We start from the raw sequence: 24,993 nt of genomic DNA, 5'->3' as shown, positions 1-24,993 counted from the left end.
ATTTAAGATCCAAAGTTTCGTTTCCTCTTCGTAGTTCGGGATGCATAACATTGAAGATGATTTGTAGAAATCTTGGGTACATCAAGAATTTATCTCTCTTATTTCCCTCCAGATTTAGAACCAGTTCATGCATTATAAACTTCGAGAAGTTGAACTCGATTCCTGTAGCCAAGGCTGTGATTGCACCAGTGTTAGCCAAGGAGATTTCATTTGCACCAGATCTCCTGCCAGAAATACAGCTCACAAACACGTGAGCCAGATATTTCCAACAAGGAGGAAGCAATTTCTTGATGGTAGGGGAAAAGTTCCCTCGTACCCCATGTGGTCTAAAATATCCTAGGTTTGATGAATGTTAATCTCATTGAATAGAACTTTAGCTTATGTCATTTATCCGGGAGCATGGATTAGACACAGTCATTGTCCCTAGTCCGAGAGTATGGATTGGACATAGTCCACTGTCATTAATTTAGGGGTATGGATTAAGACATAGTCAGTTGTCCTTAGTCCGGGAGTATGGATTAAGACATAGTCATTCGTCCCTAGTCCGAGAGTATGGATTAGGCATAATCATTCGTAATTAATCTGAGAGTATGGATTAGTCATTCGTTCCTAGTCCGAGAGTATGGATTAGGCATAACCATTCGTCGTTAATGTGAGAGTATGGATTAGGTAAAGCCGTTCATTTCTGATCCGGGAGTATGGATTAGGTAAAACGGTTAATCTTAGGTTTGAGAGTATGGATAGTCTCGTTGTGAGGGTCGACGGGGTGGGATAAGAGTTGCTTATACATATAAAGTGAAATTGTATATTTTGTGAGTTATAAATTATATATATGATATAACATTGTGGGATTGAAATCCCTATGTACTCACCAAGTTTCCCAACCTGACCCACTCAGTTTATTTATATCACAGGTGTTGATATGAAGTCACATTACACTGAGAGATTAAGGCGATATAAATCACTAGTGATAATGAGTATAAGTTCCGTTTATGCTTATGTTTATGTATTGACAATGACATCCCAAATGTTTTAAAAATGAATAAAAATACATTTCTTCGGAAACGCCTTGATAATGTAATTATCATGTTTTTCTGGGAACAAATTCCGCAACGTTTTTCTTAAAAGAGATACTCTGGTTTTTATAAATCATAAACAAAAATCGGTCTTTTCTGGCCATGAAAATAGGGATGTCACACTTTCCTGTGAAGTTCCTTCTGACATATTCAAGCACTCATCCACTGTGTCTACCAACCCATAAACTTGCCAACTAACTCGAACACAACCTGTTTATTTTACGGGCTACGTGGGTGAACTTAAAAATGATGCAAACCTATTTAAGGTAAGCCTAACCCGTTTATTTACGTGTCGGGTCGATAATTACTACCCCTATCTAGTACCACTTTGATACCGTCTTAATTAACTATAAATCACCAAACACTATTAAAATTACAAGTGATGAATAAGTATGAACGATTATCTTATATGAGAAAGAAAGATCCAAGAGAAAAGCTTAAGGATAAGAGATTTTATTAAGTAGGTCAAAAAAGAACATTGTCTAACGAACTTATATTTATACATAGAGATATTACACACTAGCCCTTATATCTTACAAAAGTATTCATATTTAACCCTAGACTATCTAATGCTTACATCACCAACCCTTTTATTATTAGTTATTATAAGGGTGCAACAAAACAATCAAACTTTAGTAAAAAAACAAAGAACAAGATTGAAAAGATATACAATAAATACTCCCTCTTTTATCGTGTAACATCCGGACTCCTAGGTATATTATTTACATATTTATTTTTGAGGATTATTGAGCAACTTGGCGAGTTGGTGCTACAACTAGTCAACTAGAGTTGGGTGCGGCCACGTGGGATTAATGACCTACTCGACGAGTCCGAGAGTCGACTCGCCGAGTAGGCGCTGTGAGATGAAACCCTAAATCACCGGGTTTGGGGCTTATATAAGGACACTTATAGCCTAATTTGCGGCTTCCCAACTGCTTACCTTCACTGAGCAAAACCCTAATCGCCCCTTGAGCTTTAGAGAAAATGTTGAGCTAATATTGAGAATTTTGGTGCATTTTTGGAAGAGAAGAGGAGGATTTCAAGCAAGGAACAAGAAGAGGTTGATAGATTTGTTACTAATCATCGAGTCGGTTAGGGTTTGTCCCGATGAGTTGGACCATGCGATAGCTTGATGAGTTAGGGGTTAACTCGATGAGCTAGACCTTCACGTGACTGCTCAGAAACGAGTGGAGTCGACGAGTCGCATGAGTGCACTCAGCGAGTCAGGTCAACCTGGACTGTTGACTCGAGTTTGACATCTGTTGACTTCAGGGTTTGGTCAAAATGAGTAATAGAGACCAGTGAGGGGTAAAATGGTCTTTCACCCATTCCTAGGGTTAGAGTGAAAGAGAGAACAAACTTTGGTGTATTTGAGTAAGAGTAGAGTATTAATTAGAGATAATTATCCCATGTGTTAGGCGGATGCTAGATCGAGATTTCTGAGTATGAGAATTTTACTTGCTAGCTTACGAGGTGAGGCTTCTCACTATACGTACCTAGAGTGGTATTATGAGTTGTGTGTGACCGGAGGGTCTTATGTGTTATTTGAGTACCGTGATATCTTGTACTATTTCTATGTGATTTGTACTATGTATTATTCTAAGTTACTGAGTAGGACCAGAGGGTCTACCCGTGTCACACCCCGCTAAAGCGGAAACGCAAGATATGACAATGATAAAGGTTTCATTGCAAAAGATACATCACCATAGCAATATTTAAAAGTTCACAACCCATAATTTAAACAAAACAAAGTACAAGTTTTCGAAAATCACATTGTTCAAAATATAACTTCATAAAATAACTTCCACACGTTGCAGCATGCTCTATGATGATGGATCTTTATATACACTTACTAATTATTTCCTGAAAAAACATGTAAAACGAGTGTCAACTATGAAAATAGTTGGTGAGTTCACAAGTTTATAAAATCAACATTTGGTATAAGACTTTCCATAAATACAAGTACATTGCTTTAATGAGAAACCAAGTTCATTGCTATAATGAGAAACAAAGTTGATTGCTATAATTGATAAACGAGTTTATTGCCATAATAAATAACAAGTTTGTATGTGTATGAGCAAACAATGAGTTCCTAACCAAGCCTATGACTGATGCCCTATCAAGATCTATGCTTATCGTTCCATAGATTATATGGTATCATGCACTCCAGCAATCGGGCGAGTGAGGAGTTGTCAATTCCTAATAGCGCTATCCATAATGACCATTGGCTCAAAGAGTTAATGGTTGGAGAAAAGTGTAAGGGAAGGGACTTAAGACGATAAGTTCTCATGTTCCGTGTTGCATAGACATACATAGAGAGATATAGCAAAATATAGCAATCAAGTTTGATACAAATCAATTTAAATACAACGAACAATAAATAGTTTTTCGGACATGCTTTTCCACCCCAAAACATAAAAACCGAAAATAGGGGAGTCATGAATACTCACCATGTTTCAAGTAGGTACAAGTGGTGCCTCGGAATACACCAATGCCTTACTACCGGGATCCTACGACATCAAACACAGGCTAGTGAGTTTTTATGTCGAAATCTAATGCTAATATACTAAATTCTACATATAGAGAAATGCCTTTTTTTTTGTTCTAATATTGGTTTTATATTAATTGGTTACAATTTTTCTAAAATGGTAAAATTTTATAACTCATGTGATTAAGACAATTTTGGATATTAATTTTCCAGATTTTTGTAATATTAGTTGAGGGTATTTCAACATATTTAAAGGTGTTTTAAACTCCTAAAAGTTTAAAATATTATCAAAAAGTTTCCAAAAATTGTCAAGCCTTGTATTTTCATTCTAAATACAGTATAGGTCTTCCAAAAAATTTCCCTTGAATTTTTGATGTGATTAACTATTTTTCCAAAATTTTAAGCCTTCATAACAACATAAATTCATGAAAAATAGCATCCAAAGGATAAAAATCCCCAAACTTTTTATAATACTTCCATTAGACATAATTAATTTGTGAAAAACATATAAATGAGTTTCTAAACTGTTTAAACCAATTTTATGATTTTTGTTCATTTATTATAATAAAAAATGAAATAAATAGCAAACAGTTACCAAAATTACCCAAACTTTTTTTATTACTGTTATTAAACATTATTAATCTGGGAAAAATATAAAAATTGATTTACAAGCCGTTTAACCCAATTGTATAATTTTTGTAAATTTATTATAATAAAAAATGAAATAAATAGCAAAAAGTTTCTAAAATTACCCAAACTTTTTCTATTACTGTTATTAAACATTATTAATCTGGGAAAAATATAAAAATGGATTTCCAAACTGTTTAACCCAATTTTATGATTTTTGTGCATTTATTATTATAAGAAATGGGTTTAAGTGTATTTAATCTTAGGAAAATATAAAAAAATAGCATACAGTATAGAAAACTCATACAAATTTGTTTTTAGAATCCTAATATATTATAAGATGTTCTGGTAAATTTGCATGTATTTTGGATGAGCAGAACTATTTGTTTTGTTTTTAGTTCATTATAAATACAAAAATTGGGGAAAAATAGGAATGCCTTATCAAAAACTCTGAAAATATTTTCCTGAGTTTTGAACCTGTGGTAGGAGCTTCGAAAATTGTTATACATCATTTTTATATTTTATAAAGTGGTTTTATGATTTATTGGGACTAAAAAAAAGAAACTCAAAAGTCATACTAAACAGCCACAAAAATAGATGAAACTTAATGAGAGGTCAATATTCATCATAGGGGTCATCTACGAATTGATCTAGGATTTATAGACCTCAGAAAGTATTTTATCCTGATTTAAGCCCTTGTTTTCTTGTAACAATTTTAATAAATCAAGGAAATGATAAAAACTATTGGGATTTTCCAGATATTCATATCATCTTACTGGGAATCTGGGGAAATTTTATTTCGAACTGAAAAAGAATTTTAGATTTTTTTATAAATAAAATCATTTACATGCACTATTAACAATGTATTTTGATCACCAAGCTCTTTAGCTTGGTGTTCATCACATGCATCATGGTTTGAAGACCATGTATGGACATATGTTGGTCATAGTGATGTTTTCAAAGGAAATACTTGAATGCATAAGGTATATGAACCTTTACAACTTGTAAAAATCCGTATTTTAGGGTTTGCCATAGGTTTTGGTCCTTGGATTTCACCATTAAACAACATGCATGTTGTTCTTGGGTGAAACTTTACCATCATCATCATCAAACTCGACATTCATGGATATGTTCATGAATGTTCATAAAGAATGGTGTAGAAGAACGAGAAGTACAAGAAAAACCTTTAAAACAAGAAAGAAAAATGAAGGAAAATGAAGGATTTTTGTGATTACCTTGAAGAACAAGCTTAGAAGATGAAGTTTTGAAGGTTGAGAGCTGTTCTTGGCTGGAGAATTTCGTGGGTTTGGAGAGAGGAAGAGAGATTTTGAGTGTTGTAAAGAGTGGAGTGTGAGAGAGAGAATAAATGGGAAGTTGAAGTGTAAGAGAAGAATAAAATGATTGAGATTTTTTGGGAAAAGGGGTGCCTTGGAGGAGGTGGCCGACTTTATGAGTGAGAGAGGCTCCATCTCTCTTAAAATTTAAATTAAATAAATTCCCTCTTCAATTTTTATAAAACCCTAATTTTTATAAAAATGTTTCTTTGTGTAATTCTTGATTTATTTAAAAATCTTTGTTTTTAACTAATAAATTATGATTAATGTTTGATAATTAAATTTTTATGTCTTTGATTATATCCCATAATTTGATTATTTAAATTTGATATTAGGAGGTTCAAAACAAATCTTATAGAGTTTTTAGGTTTTAAAGTTTATAAATTTTGATTTTTGGGCTCTTTAGCGCTTTTGGAACTTTGTTAGATATTCACCATCATATTGAAATGAAATTAGAATATTTTAATTTATTTTTAGGGTTTTATACCCTTTTTCAATTGTAACAAAGTTTGAAGTTTATTCTAATTCGGGTATTGGCATTTCCTACAGTAGCTAGACAACTTACTACAATCGTAAGAGTCAAGTATATTAGTCCTAGATTTTAGTTGGATCCTAGTTTATGCAAGATTTTGACATAATTTATACTACTTGGCCATGGCATGTTGTGCGTATATGGTTTTTATAAAAAGATGCATGAGTCCGAGAATGACCTGAATTTGACAGTTATCAAAACCCGAGTTAGGACCAGAGGGTTCACCCAAACTATGGGACTGGAGGGTCCCATTGAGACACAGGACCGGAGGGTCCATATGGAGTCGTGAGACTGGAGGGTACATGCCGAGTTATAGCCTCGAGTGGCTTATTATATGTGCATGTGGTATTTTGGGGAACTCACTAAGCTTCGTGCTTACCGTGTTATGTGTTATGTGTTATGTGTTTCAGATACTTCTCAGGATCATTGGAAGGTGCCAACATGATTGTACACACACATCAGAGTTTGAGTTATGATTTAGAGGATCCTGGAGTGTTATATATATATATATATATATATATATATATATATATATATATATATATATACACACACACACATAGAGTTTTTGGATATGAGATTTGATGATTTGACATTGTGACATTTTGGGATTTTGTTACCATGATAAATGTGTTTTTAAATTGAAAATTTTGGTTTGAAAATTTACGTCGTTACATATCGGTTACATTTCATACTTGTAGAATTATAATTAGTGTAACATCCCGATTTTCCAATAATTTTTATTTTCATTTTTAAATAACCAAAACATTTCCAGTAAGTTTAAAATTCAAGAAACAATTGTTTTCAAAATCCACAACATCAGTCAAATTATTCATAATATCAAATTTTCCCTGATGAAAACGCTAGAGAGTGCATGCTACGCCATCAAGCTGGACCCTTGTCCTTAGATCCTGAAGTACCTAAAACAACCAACAAATTGTAAGCTAATGTTAGTTAGTTCCCCAGAGTATACCCTACATAATCTACATAATTACATAAGCATAACAATCACATAATCCATGCATATAAACATATAATGATGCCAAGGAAACCCTCCAAGCTCTTACATCGGGTGCCATAGGAACCCCCACATGGTCTTAGCGCACATAACATATATGGATGCCAAGGAAACCTCCAAGGTCTTACACCGGGTGTCATGGGAACCCACACATGGTCTTAACCCACATAAACATATAAGGATGCCAATGAAACCCTCCAAGGTTTTACACCCAAGTGCCTTGGGAACCCCTTGAGGTCTTTACCTAGGATGCCATGGAAACCCTCCAAGGTCTTACACTCAAGTGCCTCGGGAACCCCTGAGGTCTTTCATGTAAGTATCACAAATACAACTAGCATACCACATACCACATAATCAACTAGTATATCACATATCAAATAATGGGCCGACCTTGGTGCCTTCGACCCATTGGTATGGTGAGGAGACTCACCTTAGTTTGCTGAACCCGAAAGCTGCTTGTCTAACAATCCGAAACTACCCGCGCTGAATAATAATATCATTAATCCTAAATTAGGACTAAACACAATCTAATTGTAGAACCCAATCGCCTAAGCCCACGTCCTTCCACAATAACCCAAGGGTCTTCCTTTTCACTATTGGGCCTAAGGTCCAATATGAAAGATCTAATGGGGCACATGAACCAGTAAGGCCCAACCAACACAACTATGGTCCCAAAACATGACATCAGTCCAAAACTCAAAAGGGGACCAGACCCACATCTGATTAAGGCCCACAAACCTTCAGGCCTATATAAGGCCCAAAGCCTAACTGGAGTGTGTATGTCATGCGTACCACTCCAGTACTCTCAGCGTACGACCCCCTCAAGCAGTACGCATTGCGTACTCCAATCTACGCGCGACGTACAAGCATGATGTGCACATTTAACCATTAAGTGCTTAATACTTGGGATTTCGACGTCCAACTTTAGATCTGAGTCCATTAGGATGTCCTAAGGCATAAAGTTGGCAACTTAATTTATGCCTCCAACAATCCATTAAGACCTTTCCAAGGGTCTTAACTCATGCATGAGGTAGAAACACTCATCAAGACTACATTTTTATGGTATGAATGAACCAAGGGACCTCAGATCTACTCTTCCTAAGCTCTGGAGTCGCTCAAACTCCCAAGAGATGATCCATTAACACAAAAAGAGACTATATAGAAAACCCTAGCTCTAGAAATTACAATGATGATCAAGGAGAAAGCTTTTTACCTCCTCAAGCTTTCCTAAGTTGCTCTAAATGCAAGATCCAGAAGCCCTTCCTCGTTCAAGCTTGCTTCCTCCTCTTCCTTTTAGCTAACACACTAAGAAGATGGTATTAAAGCACTCACAAGCTCAAGAAAACACACTCTAATGATTCTAGGGTTTTAGGGACGTTTGAGGGTGAAGGAGGCTGGTTAGGGCGAAGCTCAAATGAGATAATGATGTTTATATAGGTTTTAAGTCCGGAAATTAGGATTTGAATATTGTCATGTACGCTCCGTGTACCCTTTGGTATGCCCAGCATTCGTGCTCATCCATGCTTAGTACACTAAGCGTACTTCTGACAAAGTACGTTGAACGTACTTAAGGGACCATTATGCTTTATTTATTATTTCAAGGGTATAAAGAGAAATTACCAGATTTTGAGTGTTACAACTAGATCGAGAAGAGGTGCCGGGTGTGCTATCACACAGAGCTGTGTTTTGAAAGGGCTCAAAATTTTAATGGGTAGCTAATCTCTTGTTATTCGCCGTTAATTTGAAGTTTTAGGGCCTCATTTTTACCCTTTTACAGTGCCTTCAAAATCCTCATTACAGTGCATTTTTAATATATCTTGATAAAGGATTTGGGAGAATTAATTAATGTGATTGTGTTATATCTGTGTATACCCCATACGATTAAATGATCTTTGCAAAAGTCCTATCACGGCATCTAAGTTCAGTCCTCCCAGTTGACTCACAACTTGCCTGTGAGGCTGGGAGAGCTTTCACGAGCACTATTATTGATGTGAGATAAAAGAAAAATGCTTTTGACAGTAGCCACTAACAAAGTTGTAGTTATCTGCGTGTCTTTTCCAGGAGATGTTGACATGCTTATGTATACGCTTGCATCACCAGTACTGACTAATCTAATAATCTAATAATCTAATAAAGTAATAAATAAAAGGGCACGTAATATCATATTGGAAAGGGGGAAGGGGAAAGAGGATGAAACTTACATTTAGAATGCAAAAACAATTCCGTTATCAAACCTAGATTTCAGATTCTATCATACAAGCCATACTGTAAAATGGCTTTAGAAGAACCACATGACACCCAACTTCACTTTCTTATTATACCCATCACGTCACCAGGCCACTATATTCCCACCATTGACATGGCCAAGCTACTAGCTCAACATGGTGTTAGAGTCACCATAGTCACAACCCCAGTCAATTCCATCAGATTCGGGTCAATCCTTGATCAAGCAATCCAATCAGGTCTTCCCATCCGTTATCTGGAATTCCCACTTCCAACTGCAGAGTTTGGGTTACCAGAAGGTTGTGAAAGCTTGGATGAGGTTCCTAGTGACTTGGCCCGTAAACTTTTCCTTGCCCACAGTTCGCTGCAAAAAGAAGTCGAACAATATATTGAAAAACTGAATCCTAGGCCAAGTTGCATAGTATCCGGCTCGTTTCTCCTATGGACAGCTGAAACAGCAAAAAAGTTTCAGATTCCAAGGATTCTATTCGATGGAATGAATTGCTTCACACAGATGTGTAACCATGTTTTGTACCTCACCAAGGTATATGAAAGTGTGGATGAGTCAGAGTCATTTGTTTTACCCGGTTTGCCTGATCGAATTGAACTAAAAAGATCCCAACTATCTTTTATATTCAACTCTGGCTCAAAAGACGTGGCAGATTTAGTTGAAAAACTTCGGATATCTGAGTCCGAAGCATATGGAGTAGTTATAAACAGTGCTCAGGAGTTGGAACAAGGATATGCTGATGAATATCAGAAAATCAAAGAAGATAAAGTTTGGTGTGTAGGTCCATTATCGCTATGCCATAAGGATGTATCAGAGAAGGCCCTGAGAGGTAACAAGCCCTCCATTAATGAAACCGAATGCTTGAATTGGCTAGATTCTCAAGATAATGGCTCGGTGATCTATGCCTGTCTAGGAAGTATTAGTCGTATGGAGCCTGACCAGCTAGTCGAGCTTGCTTTAGCTCTAGAATCATCTAACAGACCGTTTATTTGGGTCGTTCGGGCGGGCCCCAAGACACCAAAGATAGAAAAATGGATAGATGAAGAGGGGTTTGAAGAGAGAACCAAAGATCGAGGTCTATTGATCCGTGGGTGGGCTCCACAGCTGGTGATCCTATCCCACCCTGCCATAGGAGGGTTCTTGACTCACTGTGGATGGAATTCAACTCTAGAAGGTGTGTGTGCTGGTGTTCCCATGGTGACATGGCCTCAGTTTCAGGAGCAGTTCTATAATGAGAAGTTAGTTGTACAAGTGTTGAGGGTTGGAGTTAGTGTTGGTGCTCAAAACGTAGTGCATTGGGGTGAAGAAGAGAAGTCTGGAGTGCAAGTAAAGAGTGAGGAATTGAGGAAGGCTATAGAGATTGTGATGGAAAAAGGGAATAAAGAAGGAGAAGAGAGAAGAAAGAGAGCTAAAGAACTTAGTAAGATCGCACATAAAGCAATAGAAGAGGGAGGATCTTCTCACTGCAATATGAGACGACTTATTGAAGATGTTAGGAAATTAAGCTAAGAATGTGTTCAATCCTAGATATTCGATTTTTGTATTTTGTTCTGTCTGTGATCTATGTTATTATCTGCATTTAAATCGTGCTGATAACATGAAGAATAATCTACCTTTTTCATTTGGTAGTAGAGTATGTGTATTGATTCGGTGGTATCAAATATAGATTATAGCTTTTATGCTATAGCTCAATTTGAAATATATTGTATAAATAGGGCACACATTCAACTCTCATAAACTGATTATCATATTCTATGTTATATCACAGTAAATGGTCTTTGTATATGTTGCATTTCTTACTTAAAAAGTGTGACCGTTTGGAAAGAAAAAAAAAAAGAATCTAACTTTAACTGTTGCTCCAAGACTCGCCCATACAATTTTAAAGTAGAATATAGTATACAATAGGAAAACCCACCACATATCTCGATCTTTGGTCATGTGACAAGTGGCCTTGGATTATGACTCCTAATGATGTAAGAGCTTAGGTAAGAAGCGTTGGACCTATGTGAATGGATCATGTGTTATTGTTTTGTTTGTACTTTGTTTTGTTTAAATCACAAAGTAGTCTAATTGTCTTTAACGGAAAATTAATATGAAATACAAGTTACAATAATGCATCTGAAACATTATCTTTACGTTCTTTGTGTTATAAAAAGAGCAACATGGTTGAACCACAAAGAAAAACAACAATAGATATGACCAAAGGTTTCAATCAACAAGAGTCATTCTAATGGTACTATTTAGTGTTACAAGGCATGCCTTATTGCCAAAGGTTTCAATCAACAAGAGGTCATCGATTTTTTAGACACTTATTCCTGTAAGTCCAAAAAATTGTAAGTCCCAAAAATTGTTTGACGTATCAATCCGATCCACTTAATGGTGCGGAATCCCAATAAAGTGGATGATGCAAGATAGAAAAGGAGAAAAAGAAGAAGAATTGGATGAATCTTCAATGTATTAATGATATGAATGATGTTCCGTTACATAAGATTCACACATACACACTTCTTCTCTCTAATTTCTCTCTCTAGAACCCCTCTCCTTACAATATGGCTTCTCTCCTCACTAATGCTTGACCGAAAACGTCCCACCCTTGGTTCTTGTCTCCTAAAACATGTCTTTTACTCCTATATATACCTATGGACATAAGGCCAACGCCCAAACCCTATAACCAGACCGAAATCCCATGAGTTTTCGGTCCAAGCTACAAATAAAGCGAATAATATTTTTGCCCAAGACTAAAAACAATAAATGCTTAGAAAAGCAAAGTATAAACCAGTTTTTAGACCCAAAAATCTCCCCCTTGGTTTATAGTTTTCTTTTCTTATGACCCAACAAACTCCCCCTAAAATTGTAGCTTGTTTTTCTTGTCAATCTTCACTTTGAGCTTGGGTTCAACATTAATCTTCAATTTCTTCACGACTTCAGGATGAACATATGAATCATCTATATAAATAACTTCATCTTGAAAAGTTGGGAATTTCTTCAAAATTTTGGCTTTGAATGCACGTTGGGTGTGGAGGCTTCATGTAAGGATTCTTTAAAATCAGCACTTTCAGCTTGAGAATCTTCAGAGAGAATAACAGAGAACAAATCTTCTGGATCACTTCAGCAGGTACATAGATAGCAGCAAATTGATTGAGAAGGCTTCAATGCAATATGTCACATAATCTTGAAGTGAAGCTTCACCTTGCTTCTGAGGTTTAAAGATTGAATGTTGAAAAATAATCTTCATTTCTTGTTCCTTCGAATGAGAATTCTTCAATGATCATTGTTGCGCCTTGAAAAGTAACAAAAGACTAAAAAGTCCATGTGGATCAAAGAGTTATGAAAAGTCCATCTCACCACAGTTGCTTCAAGGATGTAACCTTGGCTCATAAAGTTTTAATACAGTCTCCTTGAGTCTCTTCTTCCTTTGAGTTCCCTGATTCGCTTTTCAAGACAACCGGAACTTTGAAATAAAAACAAAACTAAAAAAACTTAGCACACAATATTTTTGGATTTTTCATATTTCCTGGAAAAGTAAAACAGAAACAAAAATATTTTTGGATTTTTGATTTTTCTAAAAAAGAAATAACACTATTTTTGGATTTTTAATTTTCTGATTTTTGTTTGATTTTTAAAATTTTTAATTTTCCCCCTTAAATTTGTGCATAGAGGAAAACTATGAACAAATTTAACAAAAACAAAAATAATAGCTAAGTTTAAGACTGATTTGGGATCAAGGTTGTAAGGCAATTCAATATCATTTATGAGCACACACCTGCATGTTTAGATATGCTCAATCACCGGTATTGTGATCCACTTAAATACAAAGGATATTGAAAAATTGACAGATTATAAGTGACAAGACATTTTGATCTATATTCCTAAATGGACCATTTGGCTGATGACGACCAAGGATATTGTTGTCCACTTAAATTCAACAGCAAGATCTATAGACAACCTATTAAATGACTCACTTTTAGATGTATTAGAACATGTTTTGTAACAACCCGATATTTTGAGATGATAAAATGTAACGCCAGTCAAATTTAAGCCAAAAATTAACTTTCCTAAAATCATATTTGGGTTAAATGAAGTGGTAGGACTCGTATCAAGGTTTTCGTACATATAAAGAACACTAAAATCCGAGTTATAACGAAGAAGTTATGACCAATCAAAAATTCACGGCGAGAACCGGTAACGCTGGTAGACGTAAAACGCAAAGTTTCGATACAATAAGTTTTAGCCTGAGGTATCTAAACGAAAGTCGTAGATTATGTTAAACCGTGATCATGCATAAAAAGAACGCCCAAATCTGACTTCGTATGAGGAAGTTATGATTTTCTGAAGTTTCTAACCTAACAGTAGACAGCTAAAAACTCGAAACAGAGATCGAGCGATATTTAGCCGACACAACCTAAACGAAAGTTGGAGAGCCCGACAATAGGAGTATAACAATAAAAAGTCTGACGAAAATGGACGTCGGATAAAGAAGTTACGGATTTTTAACGAAGTTATCGTGTCCCGACCTATTATTTAAAATATAATTAAAAATAAAGTCAAAATTAGCCGACGGAGTCTAAATGAAAGTTGTAGAGTATTTTCTCACCTTCGCGTGGATATAAAGAACGTCAAAAACGGAGCTCGTATGCGAAAGTTACGCATTTTAGAAGTTCTTGGCACGCACTTCAAAGTCTTATCCGAAGGAGTACGCCCTGCGTACCCTCGTACGCCCTGCGTACTCGGATACAAGGCTCCGGATCAGCCACGTCGACTAGAACTTTGCCCGAGGATGCGGTAAGCAGTGACGCAAATGAACGCCCCGCGTACCCTCGGAGTACGCCCCGCGTACCGAGGACCTCCAGCCTCTATAAATAGATTGCGAAGGTGCCGACTATTTTCACACAAATGCTTCAATTCTCTCTCATTTTCGCCTCGTTTTTCGTGCCGACAACATCCCGACTTCCCGGTTTCATATCCAAGCCCCGACGAAAGTCCGAAGCCCCGAGATTCCCAAAAATCTCGTCATTTTCCGGTCGAGGTGCCGCCCGGGAAAATCTCGTTTTCTTCAAATCACACGCCTTCATCAGTGAGTTCATACCCCTAAAATCTACATTTTTATCAATATTGTTTTAATATACACTTTTGAGGGGGGGAATACAAGTAAACACACGATTTTTATCATTTATAACTCAAAGATTCACTAAATACTCATTTTTATCAAGTAAATCATATGTGATTCACAACCATTATGTGGAATCTTTCATACGAAAAACATAACACGATATCGTCTGATATATATCGAAATTAAATATGTTGTTATACTTATACGAATCAAACAGTTTATTTATACCTCGAGTTCAAGTGTTCATTATGTCACCACAAAAAGTTACACATTTCATAACAAGTGAGCATTACACTAGGGTTACTATACAAACGAAACGAACTTTTGGAAAAACTATAATAGTTTACGACAAACATTTATACATGTTAAAAACTCTTTATCAAACTGTCTTACATACCTTATGATTCTTTTCAAACGCTGTTAGAATCATGTTTCTAACAAAAGTCTTCTTATATTTAAAACTGTTCTTATCAAACAAACTGCTTTCAAATCATTTTATAAACTGACATCAAGTCATCATTTCTTATTTATTAAACTTTTCAAAGGTTTTACAAAACTTCTTTTATATTTTTTTGCTTGCCTATATATGTATACTTATATAAGTGATGTTTGAAGGACTTAGGACAGCTAGCTCACTTTATTTCCTTTTCCTCGTTGGGATGTGGCCTTAGGGCATCGGTTATTCGTCCGAATGTCGTCTAAATATTAGTTTTATATATATATATATATATATATATATATATATATATATATATATATATATGTACATATATAGACATAAAAGTTTCCGTCAGTTCGTTCAGTACCTTTGAGTAGCAAAGGCATATTTTGAATTATACACACACATTATCAATAACTATAATAGGTATAGTTAAGACATACTATTTACCATTCCAAGTACCAGGAGTTATACAAGATTCAGTCTATTCATGAGTCAATACAAATACATTACATACTATGCGAAGAGATACAATTATATACGATTAAAAAGGCATACAATCTTAAGACATACAATTACAGAAGTATACAACTTCAAGACATACCATTTCAAGGAATACAATTACATGAGATAGTATACTAGATATTCATAACATTTTATATACTACAAGTACCATATCAAGAAGGTATATTCATATACAAAACAAAATGGACTTTCATACGTAAATCTATTTAATACTAAGAATTGTGAGACATTTCAGCTTCACGTACGTTCGAGTATGCATTTTAAGTCCTGTATTATATACCATAATCCCTTGGAGGGGGAGCGTGATACTTGTGTATAGATCTATACAGGATTAACAATCCCGCACCTAAACTGTTAGCTACAGTTAGACCGGCAGGTCTGGGGTGACAAATGTCATAACATTCCAACACCTGAAGAACGTTGTTACAGGCCATCAGTGTCAATAGTATGGTTATAAAACTCACATGGAGTATTAAAAACACGTTGATTTACGGATTTATCATATACCTTAACACTTATAACTGTACACAAATCTACTGTTTTAGACATGAAAAACATCATGGTAGTACATCTTTGGGTCTTTTAAACTACCACCCACTTATAAACAAATATTGGATTTCTGAAGCAATCATTCAAAACAGTTAAGTCTTGGTAGAAGACTACAATTTATACTAGTAGAAAACATGGGATTTTCTAAGGTTTTCAAACGTTTACAATTACTTGCAAACATGTTCGTTGGTACAAACTTTCCTTCATACATTTACAGGTTTTCTTTACAGCTTTACAAATCAAAGTCACATAAGTACTTATGAACTCACCAGCATTATTGCTGATACTCGCTTTCAAAATAACTTGTATTCCCAGGATACGGATAGACAGGTACGACCACCAGGTTCTGTGAAGACGGAGAAATCAAGACTCGTCTTTTATTTTTGAATATTCATTTTGTAGAATTATACTATGAAAGAACTCAAATGTAATTAAAATTATACTATTTATGCAATGGATGATGTTGTTGCTTTGTTTACTACTTTGCATTGTTGTGATACATTACATGACGTCCCCCGCCCCAGAACGTTTCCGCCGTTCTCGGTTTTGGGGTGTGACTTGTTCCCCACTTCATGACATACCCCGGTAATCAAGAACTTCTAAAGAACTCTTTACTTAGAGTGAGAAGACAATCATTAGAAAGAAGTTAGATATAGAAGTGCATATGTTGTATCCCAGGTCGGATGTCTTCCAATCACGCAGAGGGAACAACATATGACTAACATAGATAGAGGGTTAGAGAAATAGTAGGGTGCATATGTTGTGTCCCATTTCGGATCTTCCGATCACGCAGAGGTAATAACATATGGCTAACAGATAGAAAGAATTGCATAGATAAGAAGATGTATAGAAATAGAGTTGCATATGTTGCATTCTAGGTCGGATATGTTCAAATCACACATAGGAGGAAACATATGATTGACAGATAGAAAGCAAGAAAATAATTTCCTACGGACCTACTTTATTAGAACCCCCCAGTCGTCCTATCAGAACTGGAATTAAGGATATAAGTCCGTACACCGAGGAAATGTTGAACCACAATTCTAAATACATATGACCTTTAGTGTATCATGCAGGTTCCCATGTTTATCTCACTGCTCAATCTACCCGAGCGCTGTATGGTCAGTCCAAATGAGACTATCTAAGTTCATATTGTCTAGTCCTTTCATTGTCAATCAATGTCTAGTCCTTTTGAATCCTTTGTGCCTACCAGCACATTGAACACAGAGTCTAGACAATTTGGCTTCAGTGCATAACACAAATTTCATATTGCACTTTAGCACTAGACTTCATATCACTTCTCAAACAATACCTACAAAAGAAAAACTATAAGAAAATAAAAGATTGTCTTCAAAACGAATCATTTTAAGAAAAACTCAGGAGTATCGAGAAGAAAACTCAAACCGTAATTCACCAATGGAAATTGCAACCAGATGATCTGAGAGCAGCACACATATTTCAATCTCAGAATAGATCCAAAAATTCTTCACATCGTTAAGCACAAACCCCATTTGTGATCCTTTCCTTTTTTCCCTTCTCACAAAAGACACATACTGTCAAACATAGTTATGAATGTTGTACCGTTGAGAGATGTCCCTTATCATGTGCTTGGAACAACTACTATCAACAAAACGAAATCTGATGATATGTGTACATAGCTGCTCCAGCACATAGTGCGAGATTAGTAGGTCTTACAAATCCAGTCCATTTTGAAACTGGGTTGACCTTTGTCATCAACGCAAGGTACTCTCTCCCATGACATATCATGCTTATCACAAACTGAGGATGAAGAAATATTAGAATCATTTAAAGATTTGAGAGAATGAACCTTCGATACCCATTTGTAGTCAGGCTTAACCCAATTATTGTTCGATCGATTGGGTGTCATATCGCATGCCTTCGAACTCGAAGCCAATCGTTGAGAGCACTTTGAACTAACCGGTCTTGGTTTCACTGGAGTATCTCTTGAATTTAGCCTTTTGTCAAACATTCCCTTCTTGACTTTGGGAGTTTGATTCTTGGGCATTTTCGTGTTCTAGTCGCCATTGTTTGAACGTGGCCTTGAAGGGTTTCTTTTGAAAAATCTCCCTCTTTGTGCATTTTGCCATCCTTGAGCATAGTAGGGAACATATGCACGATTTGAACAATTTCTGGCAATGTGTTCAGGTGTTCCACAGTGAAAACATGTCTTTTTCTTCATGTAGGAGTTGTTTCTTCCTGCCCCTGGTGGCGTGCCCTTTCCTCATTTCTTATTAATCTCGTATACACACATACAACAAGCCGTCCTGTTTCACTTGTTTTGGTGGCCTGTATTTACCAACAGCAGGTTGATTAGAAGTAACTGAGTTAAAAGCACAAGATTCAGAGTTTAAGGATATATTTGTTTAACAATCAATAGAATCAACAGAATTGGAATTAATTTTGTTCTCCTTGTCCTCCTCTTCCACTACTTTACCTGCACATGAAGTAGAATTATTAGCAACACCCTCAGTAATTTGGCCTGATTGTTCAGTCTTAACTAAAACTGGTTCAGGGATTTGGCCACACCGAGTAGGTGTCTCTTCCTTAATGATTTCAAGGGGTGGGGTATAGTTATCATTGAAGGGAGGTGGAATACTAGGATACCCTAGACCCTTAGATTGATTATCTTTAAATGTTAATTGTTTTTCAATCATCAATGCAACTACCTCACTCGACACATCAAATTTCTTAAAGGTAAAATCCGCATCTTTATATTTAGCTTTTAATGCATCAAGTTCGGCAGTCAAGTTAGTAAGCTGTTCCTTAACATATTTATAGTTCACACATTTGTTGCTATATTCCTCTTGAAGTTTTCGGAAGTCCTTGATTTTGGCGTGTAATTGAGATTTTAAGGGTTTTGGGGCCTTCCTAAGTGTATATCCTTCATATTTAAGGTCCTCATTTTCACTCTTTAATATATCGATTTGATCACGAAGAAACTTAATTGTAGCTTCACAAGATTGAGAACATGAAGTTTCATTACCCTTGGTGTTTGAGGATAGGAGTGTTCATTTGGATGGATCGGTTTAATCCGATCCAATCAAGTGAATCCAAATTAATTTCGTTTTTCAAAACGTAGATCCAAATAGTCCAAACTAAATTCAAATCCGATCCGATCCAACCAAATTATAATTCGGTTGGATCGGTTTTTTACAATTTGGTTTTCAAGAATCAAGACATTTCAACAAATATATAACTTTAGTATTAACTTACTCTATAATATAAACTAAAAAATATTGTTTAATTAGTTGTGAACTAAAACTTATAAATAACTATCAAGAAAAATATATTATAGTTTACTACTTTATAGACAAATTTTTTTTGATAAGAAGTACATATTAAAGTATTATAATAGATGAAAAATTTTAATATATTAAAAGAATAATTTAGTAAGTTTATAATTTATTAAAGATATATATTAAAAAGAACAAAATAATAAATTGTAATTCGGTTTTTTTTGACTATTCGGTTTTTATTTTATAAACCAAAACCAATCCGAAATCCAAAATAATAATTCGGTTTTGCTAAAAACCAATCCAAAAATCCAAATATCCAAACCACATAGTCCGATCCAAATTGTCCAATTGGACAATTCGGTTTTATCCAAATAGTGAACAGTCCTAATTGAGGAACTCATTGTTTACCAAAAATACCCTTTGACTATAAACCTTAAAAGTCAACCTTAAAAGTCAAATTTAAAAAGTCAAACTTGAAAAGTCAAACCGAAAAGCCAAATGTGAATTTTTGAAAGTTAAACGAAAAAGTCAAAGTTTAAAGTCAAAGGTCAAACTTGGAAGTCAAAGTCAATTTTTAAGGTCAAAAGTCAAATTAGGAAGTCAAAAATTAGAAGTCAAAGCTTTTGGCCGAAAATGAAACTTTAAAATTCGAAAAATTGATTTTTGGGCCAAAAATGTCAAAATTCCAAAATTAAGGCCGAAAATGCAAGGCTACTTGAACTAAACCGGGAAGACTCGCACCAGCCGAAAACGAAGTTGCTGACCGAAAACTTGTGAGACTGCTGACCGAATACGTGCGCAACCGAAAACTGTCCTAAGCCGAAAACGTCCGAGGCCCGCTCCACCATAAACTCTCTTTCGGTTGTAAACACTTTGGACCGCAAACCGCAGAAAGCTTCCGACCGCAAACCCCTAGCAAACCCTAGTTGCTGACCGAAAACCGCCGCCACGCCCTTGTTGGTTACGACCAAAAAACATGATTTTTCACCTTTTTAGCTCCAAAACTCGATCAAAAACTCATTTTTATGAAGAACACGAAGAACAAACCCCTAATATTTTGTCCGAAACCATCCAGAAATGCCAAATCCTTCAAGAAAAAAAAATCAAAAAACGCTCAGGATCTTGCTAATTTAATTGATACGATCCAAGCTCTGATACCAACTGTAAGTCTCCAAAATTGCTTGACGTATCAATCCGATCCACTTGATGGTGCGGAATCCCAATTAAGTGGATGATGCAAGATAGAAATAGAGAAGAAGAAGAAGAAGAAGAAGAAGAAGAAGAAGAAGAAGAAGAAGAACTTGATGAATCTTCAATGTATTAATGATATGAATGATGTTCCGTTACATAAGATTCACACACACATACACTTTTTCTCTCTAGTTTCTCTCTCTAGAACTCCCATCCTTACAATATGGCTTCCCTCCTCACTAATGCTTGACCGAAAACGTCCCACCCTTGGTTCTTGTCTCCTAAAACATGCCTTTTACTCCAATATATACCTATGGATCTAAGGCCAAGGCCCAAACCCAATACCCAAACCGAAATCCCATGAGTTTTCGGTCCAAGCTACAAATAAACCCAATAATATTTTCTCCCAAGACTAAAAACAATAAATGTTTAGAAAAGCAAAGTATAAACAAATTTTTAGACCCAACAATTCCTCTATAGCTAAACTCATTGGTATCAAGGTTTTGCTTGCTTTAGGTGATCAACATTCTTGGCCTCTTATTCAATTGGATGTGAATAATGCTTTACTTAATGGGGCATTGGATGAAGAGGTTTACATGAAGTTACCGTAACAATATATTTGTAATTCTCCCACTTCAAAAGATAAACCACTTTTATGCAACTTGGAGAAATCTTTCATGGCTTAAGGCAGGCATCTCATCAATGGTATGCCACTTTTTCTTCATATCTACTTTCACAAGGATTTACACAACCGAAATCAAATTATTCATTATTTTATAAGGGTAAAGGATCATCTTATGTAGCTTTGTTAGTCTACGTGGATGATATTATGTTAACATGTGCTTATATTCATGAAATTAAGTCTATTCAGCAGACTTTAAGCAACAAATTCAAGCTTAAGGATTTAGGAAAGTTACAACATTTCTTGGGTCTTTAAATTACTAGATCATCATATTGGCATTTACATTTCTCAACGACAATATGTTCTCAATCTTTTAGAAGAAATTGGCATGGTAGCTGCAAAACCAGTCAATCATCCAATTTGATCCTACTTGTAAAACATTGAATTTCAATGGGGCACCTTTAACAAATACTTCTCAATACATACAATTAGTTGGACGATTAATGTACTTAATTATAACAAGGCTAGACATTACATATGCAGTAAATAAGCTAAGTCAGTTTGTAGGACCCTGGTCAAGGATTGTTTTTGTCGTCCGAACCTTCTTTAAAGATCACATCCTTTTCTGATTCAGACCGGACAAGATGTCCTGATGCTAGAAGATTTGTTTCTGGTTTTTGTGTATTTCTAGGAGAATCAATGATTTCTTGGAAATTAGAGAAACATTCCATTGTTTCAATATCTTCCACCGTAGTTGAGTACCGAGCCATTGTTGTTGCTACAACCGTGATTATTTGGCTTCAACATCTGTTAAGGAATTTCAATATTCATATTCATCAACCCATTCTCGTTTTTTGTGATAATGAATCGGCAGTCAAGCTCGCATCTAACCAACCTTTCATAAATGTATGAAACACATCGAGCTTGATTGTCACTTTATTCAAGACAAAGATTTTTGGAAAATACAACCAAGCTCATGCATATACCCACAACACACCAATTGGCCGACAGATTTACTAAACCATTACTTGACATAAGATGCTACCTATAATGACCAAGATAGTTTTAAAAAACATCTTCCAAAGTCTATCTTGAGGGGGGAACATTACTGTTATATTTATGTTATTATACTTTATCACAATTAATTTAGTAGTTTGGTTAAACAGTTAACTTAATCATTGGTGTTAATTTGTTAGGTGTATGATAGCTAGAAGAGTGTAGTATAAGTTGTAATATAAATGTTTGCTTTGTAAGAAAGTCAAAGAATGAAAATACAATGAAATTTTCTTCCATTTTCTTTTCTCTAAAAACGAACAGAAGATGAAAATAATTATGAGAAAATTACTTAATCTCCAAGTATCTTATTGAACCAAATCTGAAAAACTGAATGAAAAACATAAGAAACAATATCCTATTTATACTAGACGGACTGAAATCCTTCTCCAATACAAAAACATAAATAAATGGAAACTTTCCTAAATGCCCCTGGAAAAATGTTTATTTGTAAATTATCTAACCTAGGGAGTATCAATAGGTTGAGCTATACTTAAAGATTATCTACTAGTTCTTCCTATATTTTGTTCCTACTTAATATACTCCTATAAAATAATGACAAGTGAAATCCACTAATTATCTTTCTTATTTTTTTTTTCTTGATTTTGACACTTGTCATGTTCTAGTGAGTAGTAAGATTAGTAAAGAATGATATTTGATTTCTCATTGGATTATTAACGACTCTTCTAGACTCTATTGGTAATTGCCGCGAGATACAAGAAATATGCTTTCCTGCCTTGACAAAGTTGTAATTATCTACACCTTCTCCACAGAAGTAGAGATGCTTATGTGCATGCTTGCATCATCACATATTTATCTAATAAAATAAAATTAAGGGCATAAGATTAATAGCATTAAAAAAAGGGAGGGGAAAGAGAAAGATCATGCATTTATATTTACAATTCATACACCATTCCCTTATCAAACCTTGATTCAGTTTCTCCATCATACCAGCCAGACTCTCAAATGGCTTTAGAGAAACCACAAGACAACCAACTTCAGTTTCTTATCATACCCTTAATGTCACCAGGCCACTATATTCCCACCATTGACATGGCCAAGTTACTAGCTCAACATGGTGTTAAAGTCACCATAGTTACCACCCCAGTCAATGCCCTCAGATTTGGGTCAATCCTTGATCAAGCAGTCCAATCAGGTCTTCCCATCTGTTTTCTGGAATTCCCACTTCCATCTACAGAGTTTGGCTTACCAGAGGGTTGTGAAAGCTTGGATGATCTTCCAAATTTGGGCTTAGCCAAAGAACTTTTCCTTGCCCAAAGTTCACTACAACAACAAGTGGAACAATACATTGAAAACTCTGAGCCTAAGCCAAGTTGCATACTATCCGGGACATTTCTCCAATGGCCAGCTGAAACAGCAAAAAAGTTTCAGATTCCAAGGATTATATTCGATGGAATGAATTGCTTCACACAGATGATTAACCACGTTTTGTACCTCACCAAGGTATATGAAAGTGTGGGTGAGTCAGAGTCGTTTGTTTTACCCGGTTTGCCTGATCGAATTGAACTAACAAGATCCCAACTATCTTTTGCATTCAATTCCTCCGGCTCCAAAGAAGTGAAAGAATTCCATGAAAAAGTTCGGGTATCTGAATCCGAAGCATATGGAGTAATCATAAACAGTTTTCAGGAGTTGGAACAAGGATACTCTGATGAATATCAGAAAATCAAAGAAGATAAAGTTTGGTGTGTAGGTCCATTATCGCTATGCCATAAGGATGTATCAGAGAAGGCCCTGAGAGGTAACAAACCCTCCATTAACAAGAACGAATGCCTGAAGTGGCTAGATTCTAAAGATAATGCTTCGGTGATCTATGCATGTCTAGGAAGTATTAGTCGTATGGAGCCTGACCAGTTAGTCGAGCTTGCTTTAGCTCTAGAATCCTCTAACAGACCATTTATTTGGGTTGTTCGAGCAGGCCACAAGACTCCGAAGATAGAAAAATGGATAGAAGAAGATGGGTTTGAAGAGAGAACCAGAGATCGAGGTCTATTGATCCGTGGGTGGGCTCCACAGCTGTTGGTTCTATCCCACCCTGCAATTGGAGGGTTCTTGACTCACTGTGGCTGGAATTCAACTCTAGAAGGGGTGTGTGCTGGTGTCCCCATGGTGACATGGCCTCAGTTTCAGGAGCAGTTCTATAATGAGAAGTTAGTTGTACAAGTGTTGAGGATTGGAGTTAGTGTTGGTGCTCAAAGTGTGGTGCATTGGGGTGAAGAAGAAAAGTCTGGAGTGCAAATAAAGAGTGAGGAATTGAGGAAGGCTATAGAGATGGTGATGGAAGAAGGGAAAGAAGGAGAAGAGAGAAGAAAGAGAGCTAAAGAACTTGGTAAGATGGCACATAAAGCAGTAGAAGAGGGAGGATCTTCTCACCAGAATATGAGAAGACTAATTGAAGATATCAGGAACCAATCGAGTACTAGGAATTCAAGCTAAGAAGATCAAGTTCAATCCGATTTATTGAAGCTTTTTCTGTTGTTATACAATGATCTTTAATTTTCGCCACGTTAAATTTGAATTGATTAGCCTTTTCATTTGGTAGTAGCTAGAATATGTGTATTGATTGACTAGTATCAAATATATTTTTAGTTTTTAAGGTAAATATGAATGTTAATTCACAATATATAAATAGGTGACAATTTAATATATCTTGGTAAATGGTCTTTAGATATGTTGCATTTCAGCCAGCTCAGAAAACTGTGGCATTTGGTATAAAGATTCTAACTTTACCTACAATTAATTTAATTAAATTAAAAAGAAAACCACCACATATCTTGATCCTTCGTCACGTGGCATGTGGCCTTTGATTATGACTCCTAATGATGTAAGAGCTTAGGTAAGAAGATTTGGATTTATGTGACAGGATTACGATTTCTAATTGTCTTGAAAGAAAATTAATTTGAAAAACGTAACAAAAC

The 24,993-nt window shown here is 35.6% G+C and overlaps 2 protein-coding genes and 1 long non-coding RNA gene across 3 annotated transcripts; 2 read left to right on the top strand and 1 right to left on the bottom strand.

The window, feature by feature from the left end:
- Positions 1 to 2,740: 2,740 nt before the first annotated feature.
- Positions 2,741 to 5,585, bottom strand: LOC111894132 (uncharacterized). Its single transcript, XR_002851096.3, has 3 exons — positions 5,427 to 5,585; positions 3,527 to 3,586; positions 2,741 to 2,939 (listed from the first exon to the last, which is right to left on the bottom strand). It is a non-coding gene; the product is annotated as an uncharacterized LOC111894132 (long non-coding RNA).
- A 3,633-nt stretch (positions 5,586 to 9,218) lies between these two features.
- LOC111894077 (UDP-glycosyltransferase 73C11) lies at positions 9,219 to 11,009 on the top strand. The gene has a single exon (XM_023890151.3). It carries the CDS (start codon positions 9,348 to 9,350, stop codon positions 10,815 to 10,817), a length of 1,470 nt encoding a protein of 489 aa, XP_023745919.1. The 5' UTR covers positions 9,219 to 9,347; the 3' UTR covers positions 10,818 to 11,009.
- An 11,864-nt stretch (positions 11,010 to 22,873) lies between these two features.
- Positions 22,874 to 24,677, top strand: LOC111894110 (UDP-glycosyltransferase 73C11). Its single transcript, XM_023890186.2, has one exon. The coding sequence runs from the start codon at positions 23,021 to 23,023 to the stop codon at positions 24,509 to 24,511; it is 1,491 nt and encodes a 496-aa protein (XP_023745954.1). The 5' UTR covers positions 22,874 to 23,020; the 3' UTR covers positions 24,512 to 24,677.
- The last annotated feature ends 316 nt before the right edge of the window (positions 24,678 to 24,993 follow it).

This window comes from Lactuca sativa, chromosome 6, assembly GCF_002870075.4.
Source record: "Lactuca sativa cultivar Salinas chromosome 6, Lsat_Salinas_v11, whole genome shotgun sequence".
Classification (NCBI taxonomy): domain Eukaryota; kingdom Viridiplantae; phylum Streptophyta; class Magnoliopsida; order Asterales; family Asteraceae; genus Lactuca; species Lactuca sativa.
This window is presented reverse-complemented; position numbering and strand designations above follow the sequence as displayed.